We start from the raw sequence: 25,136 nt of genomic DNA, 5'->3' as shown, positions 1-25,136 counted from the left end.
CACCCCCTGCCCCCTTTTGTTGCCATACATTTGTCCTTCCATACATTTACCCCCAAAGCAGCCACCCCTGAGTTTTCTTCCCCATTTCCATCACTCCCTTCCCGTATTTGGTATCTCCCAGTGGCTGCAGCTGGACCAGGGCAGTCCCACTTGGGAGTTGCCCAATTTTCCAGGCTCATTCCCAGCGGGATGGGGGGAGCAGCCCCCCCTTCCCCTCCCTCTGCATCCTCCTTTCTGCCAGGAAAAGAACCACCCGCAAGCCTTTACAATAAGGTGACGTTTTTATTATTTATACAATAAAGAGACTTTTTAATGTTATTCAAAACACTTTTTTTTTTCTGAAATACTGAAAAAGGTGGGTACAGCAAAGCCGAAAATGGCTCTGCTGCACTGCACAGCATCGGTTCAGTCCCTGGGCTCCCTCTGCACAGAAGCATCTGCAAAATGCAGCAACCCCACACGCACGGGCCAGGCCCTCCAGGGCACGGGGAGGGGACAACCTGCATGTGCCAAGGAACAGGAGCTGATTGCACTCAATCAATAGATTTAAAATAGAATTTTGAAGTACCTTTTTGCACATAAAATGAAGCAGCTTTCAAGTTCAGTAAGTCTTTATACTGCAAAAAACATGAAGTACATTCACAATCTATGTTAATAAAGTAGTAAATATTTCCTCATTCAGCTTTATTTACATGGATACTGGAATTTAACTGAAAAGTACAGTCATCTGGAATATAGCAATCTTTGAACACATACAAAAATGACCATTTCTGTATATAATTTAAGCTCAAAATCACAATTATCTCAAAATATTAATTACAATACAGCCATCTCCATCATAATTAAACATGTCTTTTATAAAATGGTAAAATCTTTACTAAAGGAAGCTGTTGGTTCTGAACTGGATACAGTACTCACAGGTAGAAAACCGAAGTGATGAGCGAGTGCCCTGCCCGGGGAAGGGGAGGGAGGGAGGGAAGGGACACGGCCACCGCCACCCAAGAGAGAGACACAGAAAGGCCATGGAGTCAGTCAGCCACTTCCACTAAATCAGCTGGAAGCAGCCAGGGAGAGGATTGGCAAAAAGCTTTTTGGGTGGTTTTTTTTGTGTTTTTTGGTTTTTTTTGGTTTGAAATTCCGCGATTTGCAAATGGCGCCTTTGGGATTGGGTGGTGGTGGTGGTGCCCCGCGGGCCTGGCCCCGCTGCCACCACGGCTGTGCCCGCCCGTGGCTCCGGGGCCAGGCCAGCTCCCCATGGATCTGCGTCCACGGATCCGTATCCTATCCAAACTACTGCCCGGAAAGTTGTATGGGCGCGGGATGGGATGGCCCTGCCCTGCCTGCCGGGAACGCCGCCAGGCTCTGTGCGCTTCCACGGGGAACGGGGAGGGACAGGGCGCGGGCAGGGAGCTCCAGCTGCACACAACATCCCCAGTTTCCTTTGGAAATTCTAACTGTGAAATCCCACCAGTTCACAGAATCACACGCTGGGAGGGACCTCTGCAGAGCATCCAGTCCAACCCATCCAGGTGGGTTTGGGACGTCTCCAAAGAGGGAAACCCCACGCCCGTCCTGGGCAGCTGTTCAGGGCTCTGCCACCTCCATGGGAAGAAGTTCTGCCTGTGCTGAGGTGGGACTTGCTGTGTTTATCTATGTCCAAACCCTGCCACGGTGGGTGGTGACCCCGCAGCTCTGTCACCCCCTGTGCCTTTGTGAGGGACCTGTCCCCAACCCTGCTGCGGTGGGACAGGCCCTGCCTAGCCGGGGGTCACGGAGCCCCTGAGGCCCAGCAGGGCTGAGCTGAAGGGCAGCACAGCCCCATTCCCATCCCTCCCCATTCCCATCCCTCATCCACGGGCAGCTCCCTGGAATAAACCCCCTGATCCCCCCTAGGAGCCAGGGCCTCCCTGACAGCTGCACTCAGCTGATCCCGATGTGTGGGGTTCGTTTCTCCTGGTTTTGCATTCCCTGTCCTTGCAGTCCCCTCAGAGCTATGTACACAGTCTGTACAGAAGCATTTCTGCTTGCATAACAATTCAATGCTAAATTACAGCAGAGAGGGTTCACAGGATCCCAGAATGGGCTGGGTGGGAGGAACCTCAAAGCCCACCCAGTGCCACCCCTGCCATGGCAGGGACACCTCCCACTGTCCCAGGCTGCTCCCAGCCCCAATGTCCAGCCTGGCCTTGGGCACTGCCAGGGATCCAGGGGCAGCCCCAGCTGCTCTGGGCACCCTGTGCCAGGGCCTCCCCACCTTCCCAGGGAACAATTCCTTCCCAAGATCCCATCCATCCCTGCCCTCTGGCACTGGGAAGCCATTCCCTGTGTCCTGTCCCTCCATCCCCTGTCCCCAGTCCCTCTCCAGCTCTCCTGGAGCCCCTTTAGGCACTGGAAAGGGCTTTAACCAAGCAACATCTTTATACTCCAAGTGCTCACTACTAACAGCAAACCAACCTCCTGGGCATTTCCTACTCAGATTTTTCCTGGATTTCCTTGGCTCTGCTCTCAGCTGCCCCATTCACCCTCAGCCTTGTCCTGCCTGCTTCCTGCGTGGAGCCCCCTGTCCCCTCCCAGGGCTGGCACTGCCACCAAACACAGATGCAGACGTGGATGTGTTAAAAAATACCTTGGATAACATGAAACCGGATTCGAGGATGTTAAATGGTCGCTGTTGGGAACAACTGGCTGAGAACTCTCCTGGTTTGCCATCACCTGGGTAGGAACTGTGAGCTGGCACTGGGAAAATGGGAAATTATTAGGAGTGGAAGGTCCTGGAGGCTTCCCTGTGTCTGCAGCTCCCCAGGTCCCACAGGCAGAGAGGGAAGGTTTGGGAATTCTTAGAGAAGTGGAACATCCCTGGGTGTGTCCGTGGGCTGTGGCTGCACCCTTGGATGTGGGATTTGGGTGGGAATGGTGCCGGTGATCCCGGAGCCGGCTGTCCCTCAGCCCCTGGCCATTGCTCAAGGGCAGTGGGATCCCCTAAAAACACCTGCAGGGGGCTTTCCCTGGCTTTTCCCATATTGCTGTCAGGGATACCCAAGCTGGACCCTGGAACCCCAGAAGCAGCAGCAGCTGGGCACGGTCTGGGCTTTGGGATTCCCCGTTGGGAACAGCCCCAGGACCTGGACACCAAGGCTTGTCCCACTGACCCTGTGCTGGGAATGCTCCTCCCAGGCTGGCTCAGGGGCACCTGCTGCTCCCTGGGATGTGTCAGCTCTGACACCTGTGCCCATCCCTCTCAAGGACTCCAATCAAGGATCCCAGAAAGCCTCACCCACGGGAATATCCCGAGCAGGGCCCATCAGGGCCTGGAGCAGGGGGGAAAATACACAACAATGTAAATGGGGAATCTGAAATGAAAAATTAAAGCGTAAAATTAGCAGCAACAAAAGGAGTTTTACTGCCACCATCACAACCTTCCTCCATCCGTGAGCCAAACCTGCCTGTCCTCGGTGTTCTCCTGTAGTGTGTGCACATGGAATCGAGGGAAGAGCCAAAGCAAAGGGAGTTAACTCATTCCAGAGGGAGTTAACCCATTCCAGAGGGAGTTAGAATCATAGAACCATGGAATGGGCTGGGTTGGGAGGGACCTTGGAGCTCATCTTGTTTAACCCCTGCCATGGGCAGGGATGCCTTCCACTGGCCCAGGCTACTCCAAGCCCCGTCCAACCTGGCCCATTCCAGAGGGAGTTCACCCATTCCAGGGGGAGTTATCCCATTCCAGAGGGAGTTATCCCATTCCCACGTGGGTTCCTTGTCCCGAGGTCCCAGAGTTACAATTGGAGAAGTCTCTCACCCTGTATAGTGAATTGTTCCTGATCCCTACGGAGCCAGCTATACACACGGCATATGTACAGGTATTTTCATAAGGCATAGAATATCTTTGCATTGAAAATAAATGAACATTATTAAATTTAATTTAATATATACTTTCTTTGAGGTGTTTATGAAAATATTTTCTTCTCTATACTTTCGTATGCGACATGATAGAAATATTTCATGGGAAGTACAGGTTAATATATTTCATCTTTATAAAGGCATATACAACTTTGAGGCAGTGTTTCTGATGGACAGCAGAATTCCTAAAGGATTTGTATGTGCTTCTGTGTTTTGAAATCATATGAAATTGACTTTTAAGAAGGAACTTGGTTAAAAAAACGCACCAATGCACAGCCAGAGGCTGACAAGTAAAACTAATACGGAGCCACATGAACAATATATTTATAGAGTTAATTCTTATATTTTCTCCCGATGATTGGTACTAACATAGAGTATTATACATTTGGCACTACTGTTTGCCATTGGTCCAGCAATTGGCAAAAAATTGGTTTCCTATGTATAAATCTGTTTGAACATTAGATCTGGCTAGACATATTTACTATTTATAAAAAAATATTTAGACAGTAAGCTCACGTTGGATAACTAAGTCTACTGTGTTCTGGAAACTCTTCAGTAGGAGCACAGCCTTCTCGTGTTCCAGGTGTACAAAGCTGTGTCCATTGGCCTGCAGCAGGGAAAACACAGGGAAAGAGGCTTTAGTGGCTTGGTTTTGGGGGGAAAAAGGGGTGTTTGGCAATTAGAAGCAAGGCTAAGATAAAGGATGAACATCTGAGGGTTTCCCATGAACACAAAGCACACATTTCTCTTGTCCTCTGTGGGATGGCTCAGGGCTGGGCTGGGCGCTCCAAGGAATGATTTCATTCCCACTGAAATCATACCGTGACTCTGGGAGGGCTCTGGGGTCTGACCAGGACCTGCCTAAAGCCTTAATATAATACAATAAAAGATCTTTATCTTTGCTCCGGGAAAGAGGAATACAAATTCCAGGCAGGGAAAACCCCAAAGATGACTGTGCCAAAAGGAGGCATTCACGGAATCCTAGAATCCTCCACTGCTGGGGGTTGGGAGGGACCTCAAGGATTTGGAAGATCCAGAGGGAGATCATGGGGCAGGCTGTGACACAGGGGACAATCCCTGCCCTGGGGCACTGCCCACGAGTTTGACACCAGCCAGGTGGGCGCCTGTGGGCAAAAAGTGCTTTGGGGACCCCTGCTGGAAATCAATATTAAAATCCCCTAAAAGCACAACTGGCGGTTCAGTCCCGCTGCAAACACCACCGCTGTATCTTTAGGATGAGCTCAGATCCCAGGAATCCCAAGGCATCCCTACCTGGAGGATCTTGTCTCCGGGCTGGAGCAGGCTGGAGGCGGGGCCGTCAGGCTGAACCCTAGTAACAAAGATACCCTATAAGTCAGAAGTAACACAGGTTAGGATGCTTTCTCCAAGAACTACATCCCAAAAAACAGGGGGCTCCCTAACTGGGGCCTGGAGATGGGTGAACGCCAAACTGGTTTAATCTGTTTGCAATCAAACACCAGTTTGGGGGTGGAGCAGCTCTCTGGGACCTTCAGCACTCAGGGGTCGTTGTAAACTGAAATCCCACATCACAAAGAAAGTCCAGTGTGAACAGGGCAGGAGCCACAGGTTATCAGCAGGGTGATTAACACGGGGCAAGTGTTAATTATTATTAGAATAATGTGTATCATAATCTGTACTGACATCTTTGCTTTCCCCAGGAAACACAGCTTTAACTTCATGATTTGCCAAACATTCTCCGTATTTATGGAAGTTCTCACTGTTTCTGCTACCCAGATCCAGAATTATCCAAGAACATCAACTCCGGGAATGTGTTCAAGGCCTCCTTTTCCAACAAACTCCAGTCAGTCCCGTGGCACCAAACACAAATCCATGGGTGTAAGATTCCACTTCCCAATCCTACACCCCTGGGAGCTGGGACTCACCACATGTTGGAGTTTTTCCGGGCTTCCTTTTATTGCAAATAGATCTATCTGAAAGGTGCAGTTCCCAGAATGAATCCTGAGTGTCCCTGACCACCACCAGGTGTCAGTTTTAATTCCCAGTTCAGAACACAACTGCTGCTGTGGGGTCTGTAAGGATCCAGGGATTTCCAGGCTGGGTTTATTTGACACAGCAGCTACAAACCCTGGAATTTCAGCCTCCAGGGATGATATCGTGCTTTAGGGTTCCCTCTAATTAGTTTAGTAAAAGTTTAATCAGGGCCTAAGGTGACTCTTAAAAAGTGAGAGAGGCAATTCTCCAGAAAACAGCCCCAAAAATTATCTTATCCAGGGAATATGGGTCAGACACTCATGGGATTGATGCTTGATTCCCTCATCTTCTTCAACTGGGGGGAAAAAAAGCAAACACCACTCTGCTAAAACAAAAAACCCAAACAAAGAAACAACAACAAAAAAATCCAAGCATAGGGAAAAACCTTTCAACTATCCCAACAGAAGGGCACAAACATCCCCCTCACGTTCTCTGCCTCCACTCTGTGAGCTCTCAAACAAGGAGCAGGGAGAGAGGAATTTCCAACTTACCTTATCTGAGGGTTTGAACGGATTCCCTTGTCCACTTATTCCACCACTGATACTAAACCCAAGGCCAGGATTCTTCTCTATCCTCACACAAAACTGGGTTAGAAAAACAGGGATGTCAGCACTAAACCCTGCCCAAGCCACGGCGCCTCCTTCCCTCACATCCCACTCCCCTGGATGAGCTGAGCCCCTGCACTCCACAAAACGGGAAAAGCCACTGGAATGTTGCTGTCAGCTGGAAGTACTGGCAGGATTTTCCCACGCTGCAGTGGTACCACAACATTCCCTGTGGTCCACGGATTTTTGCATGGATTTTAAGGTTTAATAAAATAAAACTAAAACCCTTTAGACCTGTGAAAGACAAGTTCATCCTGGCCAAGTTTTTCACTTAAGCACTGGGATAAACCCATCAGTGAGGCTTCATCTGGGGCAGTTTTATTTTCCCAGGAGGAGCCAGATGTGCAGCACCCCTGGGACAAAGCCAAGGGATAAAACACTCCGGGATCTCTGGAGCACTGCACCGAGCACCCACCTCTCCTGCCACAGCAAACAGGGCCTTCTCTCTTAGTCAGGGTGGCTCCAAAGAGCATTGAGGAATTGGATATAAAATAAAAATGAGCTCAGAGGAGCTTCATGGCCGTGCCCTGAGCTGGTCTGAGCACGTCCTCCCCCAGCAGGTTCTGAACATCAGGGATGTGGGACAGGAGCTGCTCCCGGGGCTCCACCAACACTTCCCACAGGAGGAAGGGTTAGGGATGGCTCTGCACCTTGTTCTGCTTCTCAGGGCCTCACACAGGCCCTGCAGGGTCATTAAGGACAAATCTAATGGGGACAGGAGCAGGGAATGAGGAAAGTCCCCAGTGCCCGTGCCAGGCTGGGGCACTGGGGCTGCAGCTGGGCTGTGCTGGGCAGGTCTGAGCAGAGCCCTGCTGGCGCTGAACTGGGACACTGGGGAAAGGGCAGAAGCTGCAAATTAATTCAGTCTGACCCGGGGGTGCCAGCTCTGCTCAGGGACCTCAATTCCAAACGCTGTCACTGGGTCAGTGTGGGAGAAAATGGGTGTTGGTGGCTGGTGCTGGGGAAGGGATGGACCCAGCCTGCCCCCAGCCCAGCCAGAGCTCCCCCAGTCCGATGCCAGCTCCCCTGGGCTGCCCAGCTCAGCTGCCCCGCTCCTGCCCGAGCTTCCCCTCTCCCGTGGACACCTTGGAAAAGCCGGGAATGTTCATGCCCCCGTGTCTCACCTGCTCCTGGTAGGCGTCCGTGCTGCGCTGGCCCTTGGTCTGGATGAGGCACCGCTGGGGCTGGGGGGCCCGGGAGCTCTGGGAGGACGGGATCTGGATGGGCAGGGGGGGCTGGTACTGCTGGATGGTGACCTTGTTCATGCCGCCCTCGTACTGCTGCTCCCGGCTCCGGTGCTGCAGGCTCTGGGATCCCATCAGGGTCTGGATGTGGCTACCTGCCTGTGGGAACCGTCCCGTTAGGAACAGCCAATTCCCGCAGCTTCCAGAGCCGGCTGCAATCCTCCCCAGCCCCAGCACAGCCTCTGGAGCTGGGAAAACCAGGATTCTTACATTTCTCATCCCAATTTCTTGCAGGTCAGAGGATAAACAGCTCGGCTGTCAGAGCCAGCTCCGTCCCACACCATCAGCTCACCCTCCTCCCCCTCCTGTGCCTGAGAGGCATCTCTGGGAGCAATGGCTTTTGTTTCCCATCTTCCAGGAATTCTCCTGGGGATCTCTGGCTGCACTGCCCTGTGAAGCCAAGGGTTGCTGCTTCTGCAGCTGCCTTGGATAAAAGCTTGGAGCAGCAGGGAGATCCTTGGGATCGTTACACACAGCAGGTGCCAGTGTGACATCGTGGCTTCCACTGGGTGTCACTCACTCCTGGGACTTCAGGGATGGGGAGGATGGATCTCCTGACAATGATCCCTGTGATTATCCTGGCTCATCCCTGCAGCTCCTCCTCTGACACAGTTTGTGAGGATTCTCCATTCTCCAGCTTTATGGCCAGAGCAACCCAACCCAGCAGCCCCTGAGCCCATGAGCCGAGCTGGGCTGGGAGGGGCAGCCAGGAACTCCAAGCACTGGAATTCAACATCCACCACCACAGAACCACCAGGAACGAGACCCTTTTGCAGGGAGTTTATCAGCAAATGGGCTGTGCCTGGGCAGGGCTGGGCAGGAGCCATCCCACCACCCGTGCTTTATATGGACTGAACAACATCATTGGGATGAAAGCTCGGGATGAAACCCTGCCCAGCCCTCCGTGAGCAGAACGCACAAAGGGGCACCACGAAAACAGCACCCTTAACTCACAGCACCTCTTGCTTTAAGCCTTGAAACACCCCAGGTGTTGCCCAAAGCTGTCCTGCTGCATCCAGGGCGGGCTCAGGCTGAGCCTGGCACCCCTTACCTTCTTGGTGACGGTGTCGGGGGGCACGTCCCGCCGGCCCAGCGGGTACGGGGTCCAGGGGCTGCCCACGGCCACCTCGTCCTGCCCGTTGTCCAGGAGGCTGCTCTGCTGCGACGGGGTCTGTTCACAAAGGCAGGGCAGCCTTTAGTCACCAGCACAAACCCCTCCACTCTCAGTCACAACAACCCAGCAAGTGCAGTGCACAATGCCCAGTCTGCCCAGTATCCCACCAACACAGCACCACTGTGGAGCTCGAGAGGGTCAGGGCAGAATTAATGAGAATAATGAATGACGAGGGAGAAGAGAAAATCCGTTTATCGGGACTCGTTACTTTCAGAGCAACAGATTTTGGCAGAATTCCAATGTTTGAACAGTCTGCTGTCAATTCTGCAGTTAGAACTTCCCCACTGCTCATTCCAGCAGCAGAAACTTTTGCAGGAGGGATGTGCCACCAAGAAAAATGAGCTGTTTGTGTTTTCTGCAGCAAACATCCCCTGCTGGCAGTGCTGAGCTGGGGCTGGCTCCGTGTGCAGCTCCCAGAACCTCCTGGCCTGTGCCAGGGACGTTTTTTGTACAATATCAACCTGGAATTCAGTGTTTGCCTCAACAGGAATGGTCACAACACACAGGGAAAGCTTCCTAAATGTTCATAATTCCCTTTTCTCTCCTGTTCCACGTTTCCTCCTTGTCACTTTCCCCCTGGTTGTTTCCCTCCTGTTTTCAGGACTTTGGAGGGGGTCTGGACTTTTCCTGCCCCATCCCGATTTTCCTTTATCTGTCTCTCTATTTCTCTGTCATCACTGGGGGTTTTCCTAACACCTTTTGGGTGTCAAGCTTCCCAAAATTCCAGCATTGTCCTGCCACTGAGAGCACATGGTGCAGTGTAGTGCTCATTGAGTTCTGATTAATGGGAATCTGCAAAGGAACAAAAAATATCTGTTCTTCCCCTCTGCCATTCCAGCAATTTCTTCTCCAGCTTAGACTAAAAAAAAATCAGGATACACTTCTCTAGATGGCTGAAGAATAAATCAAATTTGCTTTGAAATGCGAAAGCTGAAAATTTTTCCATTAAAAACTGTTTTTCAACAGAAGTTTAAAAGTAATTCGAAGGGAATTATGATTTAAATCACATCTCTGAGGTGAAGTGAAAAAAAAATCCAACCCTGATTATTTGAAATAGAAGGAAACTTTCATTGTATTTTTTTCATCATTCAAGGAATCTTCCAGAAAAATCATGGAAGTTGTGATTTTCCTTCTATTCAAAACCACTGGAAAAGCATTTCCCCTGTTTAAAGCCCAGGATCTCCTTGCAGAGCTTTCTTTACCCCCATTAAAATGGAAAAAGGAGCCATTCCCTCCAGAGCTGTCCTGGGAATCTGCTCACATCAATTCCTGGAGCTGGGGGCCCTCCCCAGGCTCATTCCAGAGGGAACCCCTGCTCCCATCCTCACTGTTATTCCCAAGGAAGGTGGGAATTCCCATCCTGGGAATGGGTTGCACCAAACCACGAACTTTAAAAACTTTTCACTGGGAGCTGGGTGCCAGAAATTGAAAGGATCCCTCTGGAAAGCGCTGGGCCTGGCCTGCAGAGGGGACTCTGCACTCCAGAGGGAAAAGGGAAAACACAGAGGGAGCTCCCAGCTTCCTCAGTGAACAGGGAAATCCCGGGATTTCATTTGCTGCAGCACAAGGAATTTGTCCCCTTGCAATAGCGGCCATTTCCTGAGCTGGGACAGGCTGCAACCCAGCTCCACTTCCATGAAATCTGGGGAAGAGAGGAAAAGCAGCACTTCCCACATTTTCCACAAGGAGCAGGTTGAGGCCATGAACATTTGCAGTGTAATTCATTGTTGAAGTTGATTTCCTGACAGCCAGACCTCACTCATTACTCTCCTGAATCCAGGCCACGGAAGGAGGGAGGGGAAGAGGCAAAGACTGAACTGCTGTGGCCTGGATTCTTTAGGAAATGCAAGTTCTGTGGAAGGTGTGCAGAAATAAAATTCAGCAATACTACACATACACAGTATTTTTCCAACAATAATTTCCCCCTGCAGTGATCTTTCCCAACAATAATTCTCCCAAACAGTACAGCAAGAGAACAACCCCTCAATGCAGTTCAGCATCACAGTTTCTATGGATATGGAGCAATGGAATGCTGGTGGAATAGAAAAGCAGAATAATCCCCATCAGACCACACCCCAAAATGTATCATGGAGCAGATTCCTGAATTTCCTCAGACATCCATCATTAACATCCATATTCACCTACAGCCTAAATGCCTGCCAGTGCCATCAAACACCTCATTCCTAACGTGGGGGGGGAACCAGCAACATTCTTTGGGGTTGATGCCCAATGGATTTTTTCCAAGGACTCTTGACAAGTACCTGAGCAGACAAACAAATTCTCGGGAAGCAAAGACAACACTGGAATGTCGTCCCTGCACACCCAGCACACACATCCAGGCGGGATCCCCTCGGAGCCTCCCGCCCCACAACAGAGCAGCACAGACCGAGAGCAGGACGGGAGCCTGGGGACAGTGGGGGGACATGGGATGGAGGTGACAGAGTATGGAGGGTCAGGAACAGCGGGAAAGGCCTACACTGCTCCCTGTGTGCTGCCATCCTGTCCTGGATTGCCGGGAATTCCGGCTGGAGCACGCGTGGGACCGGCGAGCGGAGCAGGGCCGAGGCTGGGCTCCGGCCAGCCCGCACAGCCAGCTCATGCTGCTGCTCAATTATCCTGCTCTCCTCAAATCCTTGGATCTGAGCTCTGAACCGGGCCTGGAACCCTCCTTTGGGGATTGCTGGCCAGGCTGCTCCAGCCTGGGCGGGTGCCAGGGGCCGGCCTGGCAGTGCCCAGCACAGCTGATCCCATTGGCACACAAGGATCTGGGCTCTGCTGCCCTTTAATTACTCACAGAGCTGCTGCTGATTTGTCCCCTCAGCTCCTGTGCCAGGGCAGGGAGAGGCTGAGCCATGCCCGTCCCTCTGACATAGAAAATCCTGCAGGAATGGCCCTCTCTGCCTTGCCCTGTGTGCCTCTCCCTTCAAATATTTGTTGGGAATACACAGTTTTGTATGTCTCTACTTGTCAACAATGTATTGATACTAAATATAAGATAAACAGTAAATAAATGAGGAAAATATTATCTTTTTTAGGTGTTACTCAAAGTTTAAAATGGGTTTGGGTGTGGTAACGTGTTCAAAACCCATCAGGTCTTACAGCACACCCACTTAATGCTTAGATATTAAAATCCCTGTCTCCTGGAGCCTGTTTAATATTTCCACACCCATTTTTCCAGGATCAAACAGTCCCAGAGCAAACCAGGTTCCCCACGGAGCAAATGATGGCCCCAGTGTGCGTGAGGAGAGCAGGAAAGCAGGAATGACAGCCAGGGAGCTCCGGAATCCAAAAAGCAAGGCCACCAAGGGGCACAACTGCACCCCTGCCAGCCTTGCTTTTTGGACTGGGCATTGTAAAAGCACGAGGAGTCGGCAGAAGCTAAACCAGGAGGAAGCAAGGATCATTAATTAACCGGGAATGCCGGGAATGCTGGCTAGCCCATACTTACTTTCGGTAGAGGTAGCTCTTGAAGCATTTGGTTTTCAAATTTAGATTTAGGCTGCAAGTTTAAAGTCATGCTTCGGCCGGCATGCATGGCTGAAACCCCTCCAGAGTGCAGCATGCCAAGGCTAACTGTGTGGTGTTTGTAAGCAGCGCTCTGAGTAGAGGAAACAACCACGGGACACATATGAACACACATGCTCAGAATTAAGTCTCACACATACATGGTTAAGTTCACAGAGTTTTAGTTTAAGCCAACAAACAGTACCGAGTATCAATAGCTCCTCCAGGCATGCACTGGTCACACAAAGCGAGTACATTGCTCCTCGTACAGAGAATGGGCACCAGAGAGGACTTCCACGCTGACAGCACATGAGGGGGTGTTGGGATCTGGAGTTCACAGGGTACAAGTCTTGCTTTTGCAAAAACGGCCAGATTTGGGTTTGGCTGGGCAGCCAGGGGTGGTCCTGGCACGGAGGAGCAGCCCCTGTGGGAGAGGCCTCTGCCCCATCCTGCGCCCTGGACACCCGGCTGCCCTCACGGGACGAGCTGGGGACAGCAGGGACACGGCTCCTGGGCTCCCCCAGCACAGCCTCCAGCTGCAGCCCAGCCCAGCTCCTTGGAGCTCTGCACCCAGCAGGAACTGCCTCGCAGGGATGAGGGACCAGCACCAGTGTCAGCTTTCCGGGGTTAAAGTACCCCTCAGTGCACGTTGTAGACTCAGTGTAAAGATATTCCTTAAACCAGCAACCTCTGGCAAGTGTTTATTTCCACCCCTGCTCGGGGTGCACTGGTTTCCCTGGGTAGGAGGCAGTTTCCAGTGGGTTCACACAGCACAAGGAAAAGAGCTGAAGGAGGAAAACGCTTCAGCCCTGGAGCCCCTTTTTAAAGTTTCCCCATTTGACCCTTAAGGATAATTTAATATCATCACACCCGAGCAACTGGAAGGTAAGGAGAATATTAACACCAAACTCAGGGGGCTCTAGCATAAAGCAGTATATGGACACATCTGGCAATGACTTCTTATGCATTTCACCACAGGAATTTGTCACAACCACTTCAGACCACGGAGTAAATCAGATTCATGGATTAGGTCATTAAATAGGTAATGACTGAATCATGCACTAAAGTACCCTTTGGATAGAAGGCAAATCAGCATAACTTCCTACAGCTACAAGGAGAAATGATCACATTCCCATTAGAACAGTGGCAGTGGATACCCAGGGATATTTCTCAGTTATAGACACCTTTAAACCCCCTGCACTAACAGTGACACCAGAGCTAAAATACATTTTATTACTTATTCTCTTTTTCCTTTATTCCCTTTTACTGCCAAGACGTGCCCAGCACCTCTCCAAGCTCTCGGTCGTCACTGACGAGGTGGCTCCAGCAGCGCTTCCATGAGCAGGGAAGAACCTCAGGGCTCATCCTAATTTTGGGCAGAGCTGCAGAAGTCACCACCCCAGCGACGGGCACCACAGAGCATCACTGGGGCAGAGCCTCTGGATTTACCCAGGACCCGGAGTCACCACCCCAGTGACCGCCCCAAGGAATGTCACCAGTGAGGAGCCTCTGGATTTACTGGGATCCCTCACTCCAGCTGAGCACACCCAGGGCCCTCGGCAGGCCATTCCCTCGGACACCACGGCAGGAATTTCATCCCTGGGAATTCTGGTGGTCACCACTGCACGTGCAAATCGTTTGACAGAGCGAAACACACAACTAAAGGCATTAATTGCAGAGAAATGCCAAACATACCCTGTCTAACCTTCTAGCTTCTATATGTCTAAGTAGCTGTTGTCTCCAGTCAGCAGGCATTTTAGCACAGCTCTCATTTCCCTTCCCAGGGGGAGGCCTCGGCTTTATATCACTGCTATCGGAAGGCTTGTCGCCATAGTTACCCAAGTTATAGTCTGACGGAATCTTTTCCAGCAGAGCTGCCATGGTGGGCCTCGCTGAGACCGGCCGCGTTTGGGCCGTGCCGTAGCTCTCTGTGCTGTAGCTTCGTGCGGACAAGGGCCTCCTTTGCGTGAGGTTTTTAACTGGGAAGCTCCCAGTCTGGGCTTTCACTTCCTGGTAGGAAGGGTGCTCGTCTTCGTAGCGCCCGTTGCGCTTGAGGAACTGGGCCTCGGGCACGGCCATGCTGCCCTGGCGCTCCGGGGCGCCGCGGAACGGGGCCCGGCCGTACCTGTCCGCCGGGGGCAGCTCCTGGGGCTCGCCCACCCTGCGGAACACGGACATCTCCGCCGAGCTGACCAGCGAATCCGCCCTGCGCAGGAAGCCGGGCCGCGTGGCCGGGCCGGGGAACGGGGCCGGCGCCGGCTCCTCGCTGACTGAGGGCTGCGAGAAGGAGAACATGGGCTCCACGGGCGCGTAGCCGCGGTAGCCCCGCGGGCTCACCAGCTCCTGGGGCAGGCTCTTGGCCGGCTGGGGCAGGTACTCGGCGTTGAGCTGGAAGGGTGGCAGGAGCCGCTTGTCGGCCGGGAGCTCCACGGCGCCCTGCGGGTTGAAGCTTTGGTCGAACTGATAAACCTTCTTGGTGACCGACGCCTTGTGCTGCGGCTGCACCTTGACGCTGCCGTAGGTCAGCAGCTCGTCGTCCAGCATGGGCACGGACTGGCTGCGGGACATGCTCAGCACGCCGTGCTCCGGGCCCAGCAGCTTGTCCACCCTCTCGTGGGGGCCCACGGTATCGTTCCCGGATGCATAGTTTTCCAGGGGGATGTTGTACACCTTGTACGCACCGATGTCGATCTCGTCGATGCTCTGCGACTTCTTAAACTTGTTCGTTTTTAAATCCCTCATCATCGGGGAGAGCCGCTCCGTGCTCTTGCTGATGGAGATGACGTTTTTGGAAGGGTCTGGGCGACAGTGCATATGGGAAAAGACGTTCGTGAGGCTTCTGTTAGTGTTGGAGTCGTGATATTCCCATGGAATTCCTGGAGTGAAAGTGCCTGTCATTTCGGGAGACTCCTTGATGTGATCTTTCCGCTCAGGCAAAGGGCTGGTGTTGGGGGTGCTTTCCAGTTTGGAAGGAAAAGCTGTCCTGTCTTCAAAAGGACTGGGGGTTCTGGTCCAATTTTGCCAAGGATTGGGAGGAGGCACTTCAGAGTCGTGTGTGTTTCTGAGCGCGGGCTGCTCCAGCTCCAGGGGGATCCCCACGATCCTGTCCTGCCGGATCAGCGGCCGGCGCCCGTGCGCGGAGGAGCTCCTGGATTTGGTGCTCAGCAGGGGGTTGGTGCTGGGGTTCTCTGCTGCGCTCTCCTCGGCCACGAATCCCGTGTTGTCGTAGTGGGAGCCGTCGTTCCAGCTGTCGGCGAAGGCGTCGCTCAGCGGGCGCCGCTCCGGGCGCGCCGGAACGTTCCCGGCCGGAGCCGCTTCCCGCTGGCTCAGCAATGGCTTGGTCTCCAGGGGCTGTGGGAACGACTGGGCCAGCCTGCAAAGACAAGAGAAGGGAACAAGATAAAATGTCCTCCATCCCAGCACGTCAGCACTCATCATCCTTGGAAAGCAAGTCAGCCTCCTCCCATCTACGCTCTGGCTTCGGGATCGCACTGGGAGACTTCGGGGATTCTTATCACAGAACATTCCCAGCTGGAAGGGCCCCACAAGGATCACTGAGTCCAGGAATCAAACCTGCCCCCTTGGTGTTTTCAGCACCAACTGAGCTACTCTCAAGCTGTTGGAAACTCCGTGGATGTCGTGCCACTGGCACGGGAACGGTGGCAGCAGGTTTTTGCCCTGGAGCACAGACTCTGTCAGGACACACACGGAGAAGCTAAGAAGTCACTCAAAGGCCTGGCTGGCTCCATGCTGTGTTCCCAGAAATCCTGCTGAACAGATTTTCCTGCTGTAAAAATAATGGATGAGTGCGACAGAAGGTTTCCCCCACTTTTTAACCAGAGACACCAGAGGCAGTTTGTGCCTGTTCCCATCCAGCTCTTTAATGGGGCAGGGCTGTGGATGGAACAGTGTGAGGGGATTTATGGCAGGCACAGACAGGACAGGCTGGTCCTGGAATGTTTCCAGTGCAGGTTATGGCTTCCCAAGAACCTTTCTGGAGGTCCAGGGCAGAGGGAGCTGGGACAGCAGCAGTGGGACACCAACTGCACCAGCTGCAGCTCCATCTCCAGGAGCTTTAATGCCTGGAGATGGCACAGAGCTGAACCACCAGCTGTGGGATTACTGCTGTTTATGGAATATGGAGGGCGGCCAGCTCTGCACAGCCAACATGGCATAAAAACGTGGATTTTTTAAGCCAAACGCCCTAACGGGGTCACTCTGAGGGGCCACACAGGACAGAGTGCAAGCAGAAGCTGTGTCAGGAAAGATGTCACACCTGTTCCCCCACAAAGAGTTATTCACTGCTTCTTTAGCCGTGGTCTGCAGGGAGCCCATTTTTACGTGCGCGTTGGAAGACCCTGAGGAAGCCTGGGAAGGGGAATAGTCTGAGTAAGTGCCTGAGGAAACGCTGTTATTCAGACAATGGATCTTATCTGCTTCAGACTCATCTGTCGACTCTGAAACAAAACACAGCAAACGCTTTCAGGGGCTGGAACTCGGCAGTGAAACTCCAGAAAAAACACATTTTAAGTTAAAACTACGGATGACATCGATATGTGCACAAATATCCACGGGCTACAAGCAGAGGTGGAACATCCCCATCACACCATTTCAGCTCAAAGGCTGTAAATCCATCAGTACCTTTCTTGTCTTTACCCAGCAGGACGAGTTTGGGGGGGTACAGCGGCGTCTCGGGCATGGAAGGACGGAGCTCCCCTATCCTCATCTCGCTGCCAGGATGTCCAAAGGCATCCTGAGGGACACAACAGTGCAGAGTGAACACAGGCAACAGAAACACTTCAAACTGCAGCACACAAACAGTTCAGAGCCTTCTCCTCACGGGCATTAAAACGCCCCAAACGCACCACACTGTGGTGCCAGTTTGTCAGCAGAAAGTTCTAATTAATCCTACACAAATCCTCCTCAAAACGAGGGTGATGTGCTCGTTCTGGAAATGTGGGCAAACCAGATGGAACTTGCAAGATACATCAAGGCCGTGTAAAGATTTTTGATGAAGTCAAGGTCACTGAAATGCTGCCAGTAGAAGGAAATCTACACAAACGGAGAGTAAACCACTCTCAGGATGGAGGACTCCTCTCTCAGTTATTTCTGGTGAGTCCTTCCAGAGATTCAGCTGTCCCTGGAGCCATGCTTAATTAAAGTGACTCTGTCTCTAAGGAGTTTGTGGCTGAATTAAAATGATTTGGATTTAATAAACTTCTGCCAGAGAGTTCAGCACATCTGACCTTCACACAGGCCCCGCAACAGGACGTGTGCTGAAAATAACCCCGGTTAAACTCGGGGAGGAAAGTGGGACTCTTTCTTAGAAAGAGATATTTTAAATCAGGACATTTAGGCTCCTGGGGTGGCTAGGAGGGAATGAGGGCACCAACAGGAGTTTTGGGGACCTTCTGATCCCTGCAGAAAGCTCAGAGATGAGGAGGATGAGCATCCTGGGGAGCCAGGGATGGGTGACACCGGAGGATCTCTGTGCCCTGACAGGTTGGAAAGGTTCTCCAGTGAGTTTGGAGAGGGAAGGCAATGGGGAGAGACGGAATAATTAGAGATGCAATTTCAACTGGAGTACCCAAACCAAATCCATGTTGTTAAAATATAAAATGCTACAATGCTTTTAAAGTGTTCTTGTTTTTACTCACAAGGAGGAAACTTTCAGAGGTTTGCTCGCCAATCACTACTTTTTGTAGTGACAGAGGTTTGTAGAAGCATTTGCCATGTGATTTATCCCTGGAGAATTTAATGCTGTTTACACCAGAGCTATTTCAATCCCTCTGTATTTGATATTCTACTGGAGGCAGGACCTTCCCAGAAGAGGCGTCCTCAGTTGAATCAACCCCCTCAGGGCTCATATTTAAGGCAGCACAGTTCCATGGTGATTCCCACATGGAGTGATCCAGTCAAGCCTTCCCTTCCCCATGCAGAGGATTTCCCTGGTGCTCCACAAGTGCCCAGTGACTCCCCCACAGCCAAACCCCAGCGCAGCACAGCCCTTCCCAGTGCAGTGGGGCAAACTGGTGGAACCCCATTGCTGGGGCAGTCAGAGTGCAGAGCAGTGCAGAGGGTGAAGTTCTCAGCCCAGGTCTGGCTGTACCTCTGAGCTTTGGGCTTTGTCCTCCCTGCCCGGGGCTTCCAGAGGTGATTTTGGGGTGTTCTCAGGGTCAGGCAGGGGGCTCTTGGGGGATTCTTTGGTTTCTTTCTCTTGAACCTGGAATCCCAATATTGTACCATGAATCTTCCAGGAGTTTTAAGCTTAAACTGCCCCCCTTGCTGTAAGAGAGGAAGACCCAGCAGCTCCGTTTTTGACAAGATGGTGAACACAGGGCTCTCTTTCAGGTGCATGAAGTTCCCTATTTTATAGTATTTTCCTTTTATCCCCCAGCCCAGCTATTCCAACAAAAACCAACGCACTTTTGAAAGAACCACTCTGGCATTTGTGAATCTGCCGTGAATATGTGAAATATGCAGTAAAAAACCCCAAATCATACTCCATTTAATTCCACTCTCTTTAAGAGGACCTTTTTCTTACAAAGCCAAGAACAAAAAGGTCACTAATAGAAAGAAAATTGCAAGGAGGAAGGGAAGAGAGGAATGCAATTGTGTTAAGTCAGGATTTATTCCTCAGGATTAACTGGGGAAGGATACGGGAAGAGGGCAGAGAACTGTGGTGAGGAGAAAACACCTGGTACAAACCACTGAAACAAATGGGAAGAGAAATATCCCCAGATATTCAGGCTGAGAACACAAGAACATTAAGTTATAATCTGGAGGGACAGAATTTTTGGAATGACCAGATTCCTGGAATCTGCTTGGAGCAGCCCAGGGCTCTGGGAAGGGATGGGGCAGAGGAAATGTGGGATATTCTCAATCCAAACACATCCAGAACACGAACTATAAAGATGTGACTTGCTGGTTTTGATTGATATTCCTCATTGTTTCTCATGGAAAGGCAGCACAAGCCCCCAGATAATCCCAGACTCCTCTTTGGCCAAAACTCACATCTTTCAAAAAGAATCAGAATGATGAAAAGGTTTGTTTTAATTGAGGATTAATCAAGACATTGTTTGCTTGCTGTGAAGGAAGGTGAAGGATGGTACAGAGGATTTGAAATCATTCAGTTCCTCATTCCAGATTGCTCCTTTTCATTATTTAGAAACAGTTTCTGAAGAGACACGTGCAAATTAATTGCAGGGAAAGCCAGAAGAGATCAGAAAGCAGCTGATCTGAGGATGAGAAGTGAGCAGTGCACCTGAAATTCAATTACCTGGGATCAGAAACTGCCTTCAGCCTTTAGCTACATCACAACACACCTGCAGTTTCAGAGCGTGCTTTAACTCGAGGCTTGAGTTTGTCTGCTAATTATCTGCAAAGCAAATGGAGCTTAATTATGTTTTATTTACTGGGTTACAACTGAAATCAGGCCAATATTGTTCACAAAACCATTCACACTTTGCCTACACTTCGCATGTGTTTTATCCTCGTGCAGGAAGCCAAGGAGAGGGAAATGTATCTGCACCAGCCTGATTAGAGCCAAACCCCCTCCCAGTGTCTGGGAAGGACAAGAACATCCCTTTTCTTTTCCTTGGCTGGTGGAGCAGTTGTGGTACCAGTCCTGACTCCGTCCCAGGGAAATGAAAACCTGAAAAAGTTCCCCCATCTCCACCTGCACAGCACAGAAGGTGAAATCTCACCTTCGCTGGCACGTGGGAACAGGGGGGGCTCACGGCTCCTGCTCGGGGAGGGAGCTGCAATCCCACTATTTCATGGCACTTCAGCAATCACCCTGCTCTGGCTGCAGCAGTTCAGCTCCTCGTGCAGAGAGGTTTTTGAGAGGTTCCTGTGTCTCCACACAAAGCCAGGGATGTCTCCACAGCAGCATTCCAGACTCGCTGGTGCTCATGGTGTTGCTGCCATTTCCTCCTTCCTTCCACTCCCTGAGGGAGCATTCCCTGGCTCTGCCAGCTCCCAGGACACTGCTGGGGCCCGGCTCACTGGCATGTTCCTATTTCATTGAAAAACTCAACATCATTTTAACAAACATTAACAAACCACTGACTTTTGGAGGCCACATCCCCAGCCACAGCCATGGGAGCAACACCTAAAACCTCTGCCAGGCCACACGGATCAAATTCCAGATGGAAGCACGCAGGGATAATTAAAACCCACAGAAAGCTGTTGAGAATATTCAAGTTCAAATGATAGATAATACAAAAGAAATTCTGTGTGTTCAGCAACAAGAGCAGGATGTCAAGACTTGTGGCCCCAGTCACCAGCTGGTTCAAGGACCAGATTTACACAGTGAGAATTTAATGAGTCAAGAGGAATAATGGTGGGATTGAAGATTTCAGATTTAGATGAAAACACGAGTGATTTAACTGAACTATTTTAGCTGAAATTAAATATTTAGCTTCAATATTTTAGTCCTAATCGAAATCGTGCCTAGAGTTGAAGTGTTCTGAAGCCAGCTTGAAGAGACAACTTTGGGGGGTTATTTTTTTAAGGAATGAAAATGTTTAACCGCAAATAAAACACAGCACTGAGAGAGCAGCTAGAGCTGAATGTGTAATATTTGTGCCAAAGACAAGGAAAACCGAGGGAGAACAATTCCTGCACACAGGACTGGCCACAGACAGGGGCATTTCAAGGACAATGAGTTTGTCACAATGTTCAGACAAACAGAGGAGTGAAAAAGAAGGAGAAACTTTTTCCTCATTTATTTTTTTTCAGCATTAAAGCTTTGCAAAGATTTTCAGGAATGCTGGCATTCCTGCAGACCTCTCCAGGCTTTTAAACTCCCATGGGAAGGGGTTTCCCTTCTTTCTGAATGGTGCCTGCTCACAGGTTTGATGGGGCAGATGAGACCAAGCTCCAGCAGGACTGAAGGATTTAGGAATTTACCTTTTGGTGATTAATCCCGGGGTGGAATTCGTCCCTGTGCTTGGCAAACACTCCAGGAAGAGCTGGATCCTGCAGCTCCCTGGGAGTCACCATCCAGGGCTGCTCCCTGCAGGGGAAGGAGCTCTCCAGCTGCCTTCATTAACTCTGGGCAGGGTTAATTGGATTCCTGCTCCTAACAGGAATCCCAGGAGCAGAGCACAGCAAGGCCAGACAGAACTGAGTGGTCTTTAACAGATGAAACGGGGTGGGATGGGATGGAAATGGTGCCTGGGCCCATCCTCCTGCCACATGCCAGTCTCACTCCATGAAATTCAACAGGGTGCTGGGATAAATCCACAGCAGAATTCCCATCAAGGCAGATTTCAACCCAAAACTTCAGCAGCATTGGGGAAATCAGCAACTCAATCTCGACCTGGATGAAACTCAGCAACTCACTCTAAAACTGGATGAAACTCAGCAACTCACTCTAAAACTTTACAGGGGAAACAAGAATCTCAGGTCTGAGGTTCCCAGCAGATCAGAACATCATTTGGTGGTACAAAACCCTTACAAAAGAGTCTGGAATTCTGGAGAGGAACAAGGATCCTTTACAGTACCTCCACTGAGATCTCCTTGGGGGTCAGGGGCCACTTGTGTTCGTACTTGTCCTTGCCCGTGGGGTCAGTGTTGGCAGCTGGGGCCGAGTTCTCGGGCCGCACTCCCAGGCTGGGTTTGCTCACCAGGTTTTGCACAGATTTGACCATATTCTTTAAATCCTCGGGGTATGGAGTGGGGTAACGCTTGAGATTTATCTCCACCTGAACAGTCATAAAAGGATGAATTAAAATCAGGACTTAAAGCAGAAATACAGACTGAAAACAGAGTGCAAAGTAAAGCCTGGCCACGGTACTGGGGCTGAGGGCGCCTTCCTCACGGTTTGGTTGATCTGTTTGGGGAGTTTGAGGAGTTCAGGACTGAAATTTGCTCGCTGACTCTTTGTCAGCCTAGAGTGGAATCCCAGTGACATAAAATAAGGGATGGGAGTGGTTCCCTACAAGCCCATCTCTCACCCTGGGAGGGTGCTGTTAACTCTGCACTTTGCTGGCACATCCCATCACACTTCCCTGAACAATCCTGCTGGCAATGCAGAATTAATTTAGCCACGCTCCGTGTACTCAATTAATCTGAATTATGGATGGCAGCTGAGAGCAGGATCCCATCCTCTGGGAGCCATTTGCTCCTGGAGATGGATAATGTTCACACACAGCCGGGTGTCTCTGACTCTTCTCTGGCACAGGAAACCAGACCCGAAGCACTCCAGAGAGTCCCCAAGGCCTGACTGAGCTTTAACTGACTGACAGACCCACAGATTTCCTCGAAAAGCCCACAGCTGAAGTTCCCAAGTTTCCCAGAGGGTGTCAGGATAACGAGGCTGGGAAACGAAGGGATCTGGAATCATTTACCACACAGCAGCTTTACCTCACGGTGCAGGTGAGCCGACAAAGGAGCTGATTTTAACACAGCTCCCTGCCAGAGCTGCTCGATTTGAATTCCCAGCGAGGAGCAAAAAAGCAATTTTGGATTCAGCTGAAAATGGTCTGTCCATAGGAGTATTTCAGAGGCAAAAGCATGATTGATTTGGTAAATAAAACTGCATCAAGTGCTGGCATCCAGATCTGAACCAGGAGAGAATAAACATCACGGAGCAGAACGGAGAATGTTCAAATCTCTGAGTGGGATGTCACTTCTCATAAAGAATTCCACCAGAAAAAGATAAATTAAGTCTGGAAAGCAGCACCCAGGCTCTGCTTCAATTATGGTTGAATGAAACCGTGTTTAGGGGTGGCCTAATGAGGCACTTGGTGTCTCCCAGAGCTCAGGCCATGGTTTAAGGGCAAGGGCTGAGGCAGGCAGGGCTGAGAGCCAAGGCACAGAGCAAATCCTCGGGAACTCCAGCCAGAGAGAAGGAACTGGAGGGCTGGGATGAGACAGACAATCCCAGGCAGGGATTTCAGCAGGAGTTCTGCATCCCTGGGAGTGTTAATATTGAACAGCCAAACTCCTGGCAGCTGCACTGGGATGCAGATCTTCCCCTCACTGATCCACACTTACCATCCCAGAGGAGATCTGTATTCCCTGTCAATCCCATGCCAGTACTGCAGCAAAAGCAGCCTGACCCCGAAGAGAGAATTTTCAAACTTCAAAATCCTTGATGGAAAAGAGTTATTGAACAATCCCAGTGACCAAATCTGTTTTAACATCTGTCTGGCTGAGAGTTCCGTTTGATGGGAGGTAAAAGGTGCAGACTGCTTCTGCTGGTATAAAATGCTGCAGTGTTGGTGGTTACTGCCCGCTGAGAATTTCAATTTATTTCAATTTAGCCCTTAAAGGTCTGGCAAAACTGCTAAAAATGTTCATGCTGAGGCCTTCAGCCATGTCACCCCCAGGTAAAATTCTGGCAGCAAGTGGTGGAACAACAGAAAACTTTCCCAGGTGCTGTTTTCCATGCATGGCCCATAAGCCTGCAATTCATCCAGGGTAAAATTCCACCTTAATCTATTTATTGTGAGGTGAAGGCTGCTTTTGGCTTCATTTTCTGTTTCACCATAGCAGCAGAGCCCATTAGCTCTGGGTATAGGAGCTGGAGAAAAATTCCCAACTGGGAAAAATATTGGAAAGAAAAACCAAGAATTTCCACCAAGTTTTCAGTGGAATGTTAAATTGCTATTGACAAGAGAACTGTTAGTTTTAGAAGTAAAATCTGATTTAAATCTCCTCAGATGACCTTATCTCTGACCCTACATTTTACCTTGGCTGTTCTACCACAGTTAGAAATTTGCAGGGTTGAAGTGTGGGATAATTCCTTTACATTATTCAAGGAATAGACATTTTCATGCCAGGTAAAGGCTGACAGGTTTGCAAACACCCTTCTGACAATGCAGCTGACTGAGGGATTGATGGAGAACTCTGGAATGACATTAACTGCACAAAACTGGGGGAGGAAATTCGTGTTTGCACTTCATTTTTTACAAGTGATGCCCTTTCCACTGCACATTCCATGAGGCTGCAAAGCCCTCGTTGACTTCTACTTTATGGGATCCCCTATGGGATTCAAATACTCCTAAAAAAGGCGTGGTTGGACAGTAATTCTGTCTCCCAACAGGGAGTTAATTCCCCTTGGGACACAGCAGGAATGTGACATTAAAAGACAAACCCAGTTCAATTCAAGACCTGCATATTGAACCCTGTCCATAATATGTGAATCCCAGAATAAATCCAGCAGAACTTACCTTAACTTTCCCTGGATTTTCCTCCTCTTCCTTCTTGTCTTCGAATTCAAAGGCCACAGTCATTCGCTGCTGCCTCTGCTCCTCCCACAGAGTGGGGTTGAAACTGTCACTGTCTGACTGGAAATCTGCAGGGAATTGGAAAGGGAGATGGGAATGATCCCAACAGACTTCTCCTGGCTGGTCACTTGGGTGGTGGTTTGAAAATGCGAGGGGGACAATGGGAACTGAGAAACCGTTCCAGAGTTATGAAGAAATCTGGGATCAGAGTGGTGGGAAGCACCACCAGGGTTTGGGGCAGCCCTGGAGCAGAGGGGGAGTGTGAAAATTGGGATTTAATGGAGCTGTGGGAGGAGCAAAGCCTCAATCCAGCAAGGTTTGGGAGCCCTGAGCCCCCAGAGCACAGGGCTGGACATTCCCAGCTCCCAACAATTCCCGGTGTGTGCACACCCAGAGCCAGGTTCAGACTGCTCCTGCAGAGCCTCTCTGGAGAGAAAAGGGGTTCAGAAAATGGCAGTCC

At 50.7% G+C, this 25,136-nt stretch overlaps 1 protein-coding gene across 5 annotated transcripts in view; it reads right to left on the bottom strand.

Moving 5' to 3' along the window:
* Positions 1 to 4,386: 4,386 nt before the first annotated feature.
* Positions 4,387 to 25,136, bottom strand: part of LRRC7 (leucine rich repeat containing 7) — a 102,150-nt gene continuing 81,400 nt past the window's right edge. For 2 of the 5 annotated variants that reach the window (XM_039555870.1, XM_039555869.1), the window contains 11 exons: positions 24,620 to 24,744; positions 21,947 to 22,147; positions 17,079 to 17,190; positions 16,714 to 16,894; positions 14,133 to 15,810; positions 12,382 to 12,531; positions 8,811 to 8,930; positions 7,640 to 7,858; positions 6,402 to 6,494; positions 5,170 to 5,244; positions 4,387 to 4,504 (listed from right to left, as the gene is read on the bottom strand). In XM_039555870.1, the coding sequence (XP_039411804.1) occupies positions 4,397 to 4,504; positions 5,170 to 5,244; positions 6,402 to 6,494; positions 7,640 to 7,858; positions 8,811 to 8,930; positions 12,382 to 12,531; positions 14,133 to 15,810; positions 16,714 to 16,894; positions 17,079 to 17,190; positions 21,947 to 22,147; positions 24,620 to 24,744 (3,062 nt within the window). In that variant the 3' untranslated portion in view covers positions 4,387 to 4,396. Of the gene's footprint in view, positions 4,505 to 5,169; positions 5,245 to 6,401; positions 6,495 to 7,639; positions 7,859 to 8,810; positions 8,931 to 12,381; positions 12,532 to 14,132; positions 15,811 to 16,713; positions 16,895 to 17,078; positions 17,191 to 18,546; positions 18,661 to 21,946; positions 22,148 to 24,619; positions 24,745 to 25,136 lie in introns of all 5 variants that reach the window. The other 3 variants (XM_039555874.1, XM_039555872.1, XM_039555871.1) reach the window with 3 other exon arrangements.

This window comes from Corvus cornix, chromosome 8, assembly GCF_000738735.6.
Source record: "Corvus cornix cornix isolate S_Up_H32 chromosome 8, ASM73873v5, whole genome shotgun sequence".
NCBI classification, from domain to species: domain Eukaryota; kingdom Metazoa; phylum Chordata; class Aves; order Passeriformes; family Corvidae; genus Corvus; species Corvus cornix.
This window is presented reverse-complemented; position numbering and strand designations above follow the sequence as displayed.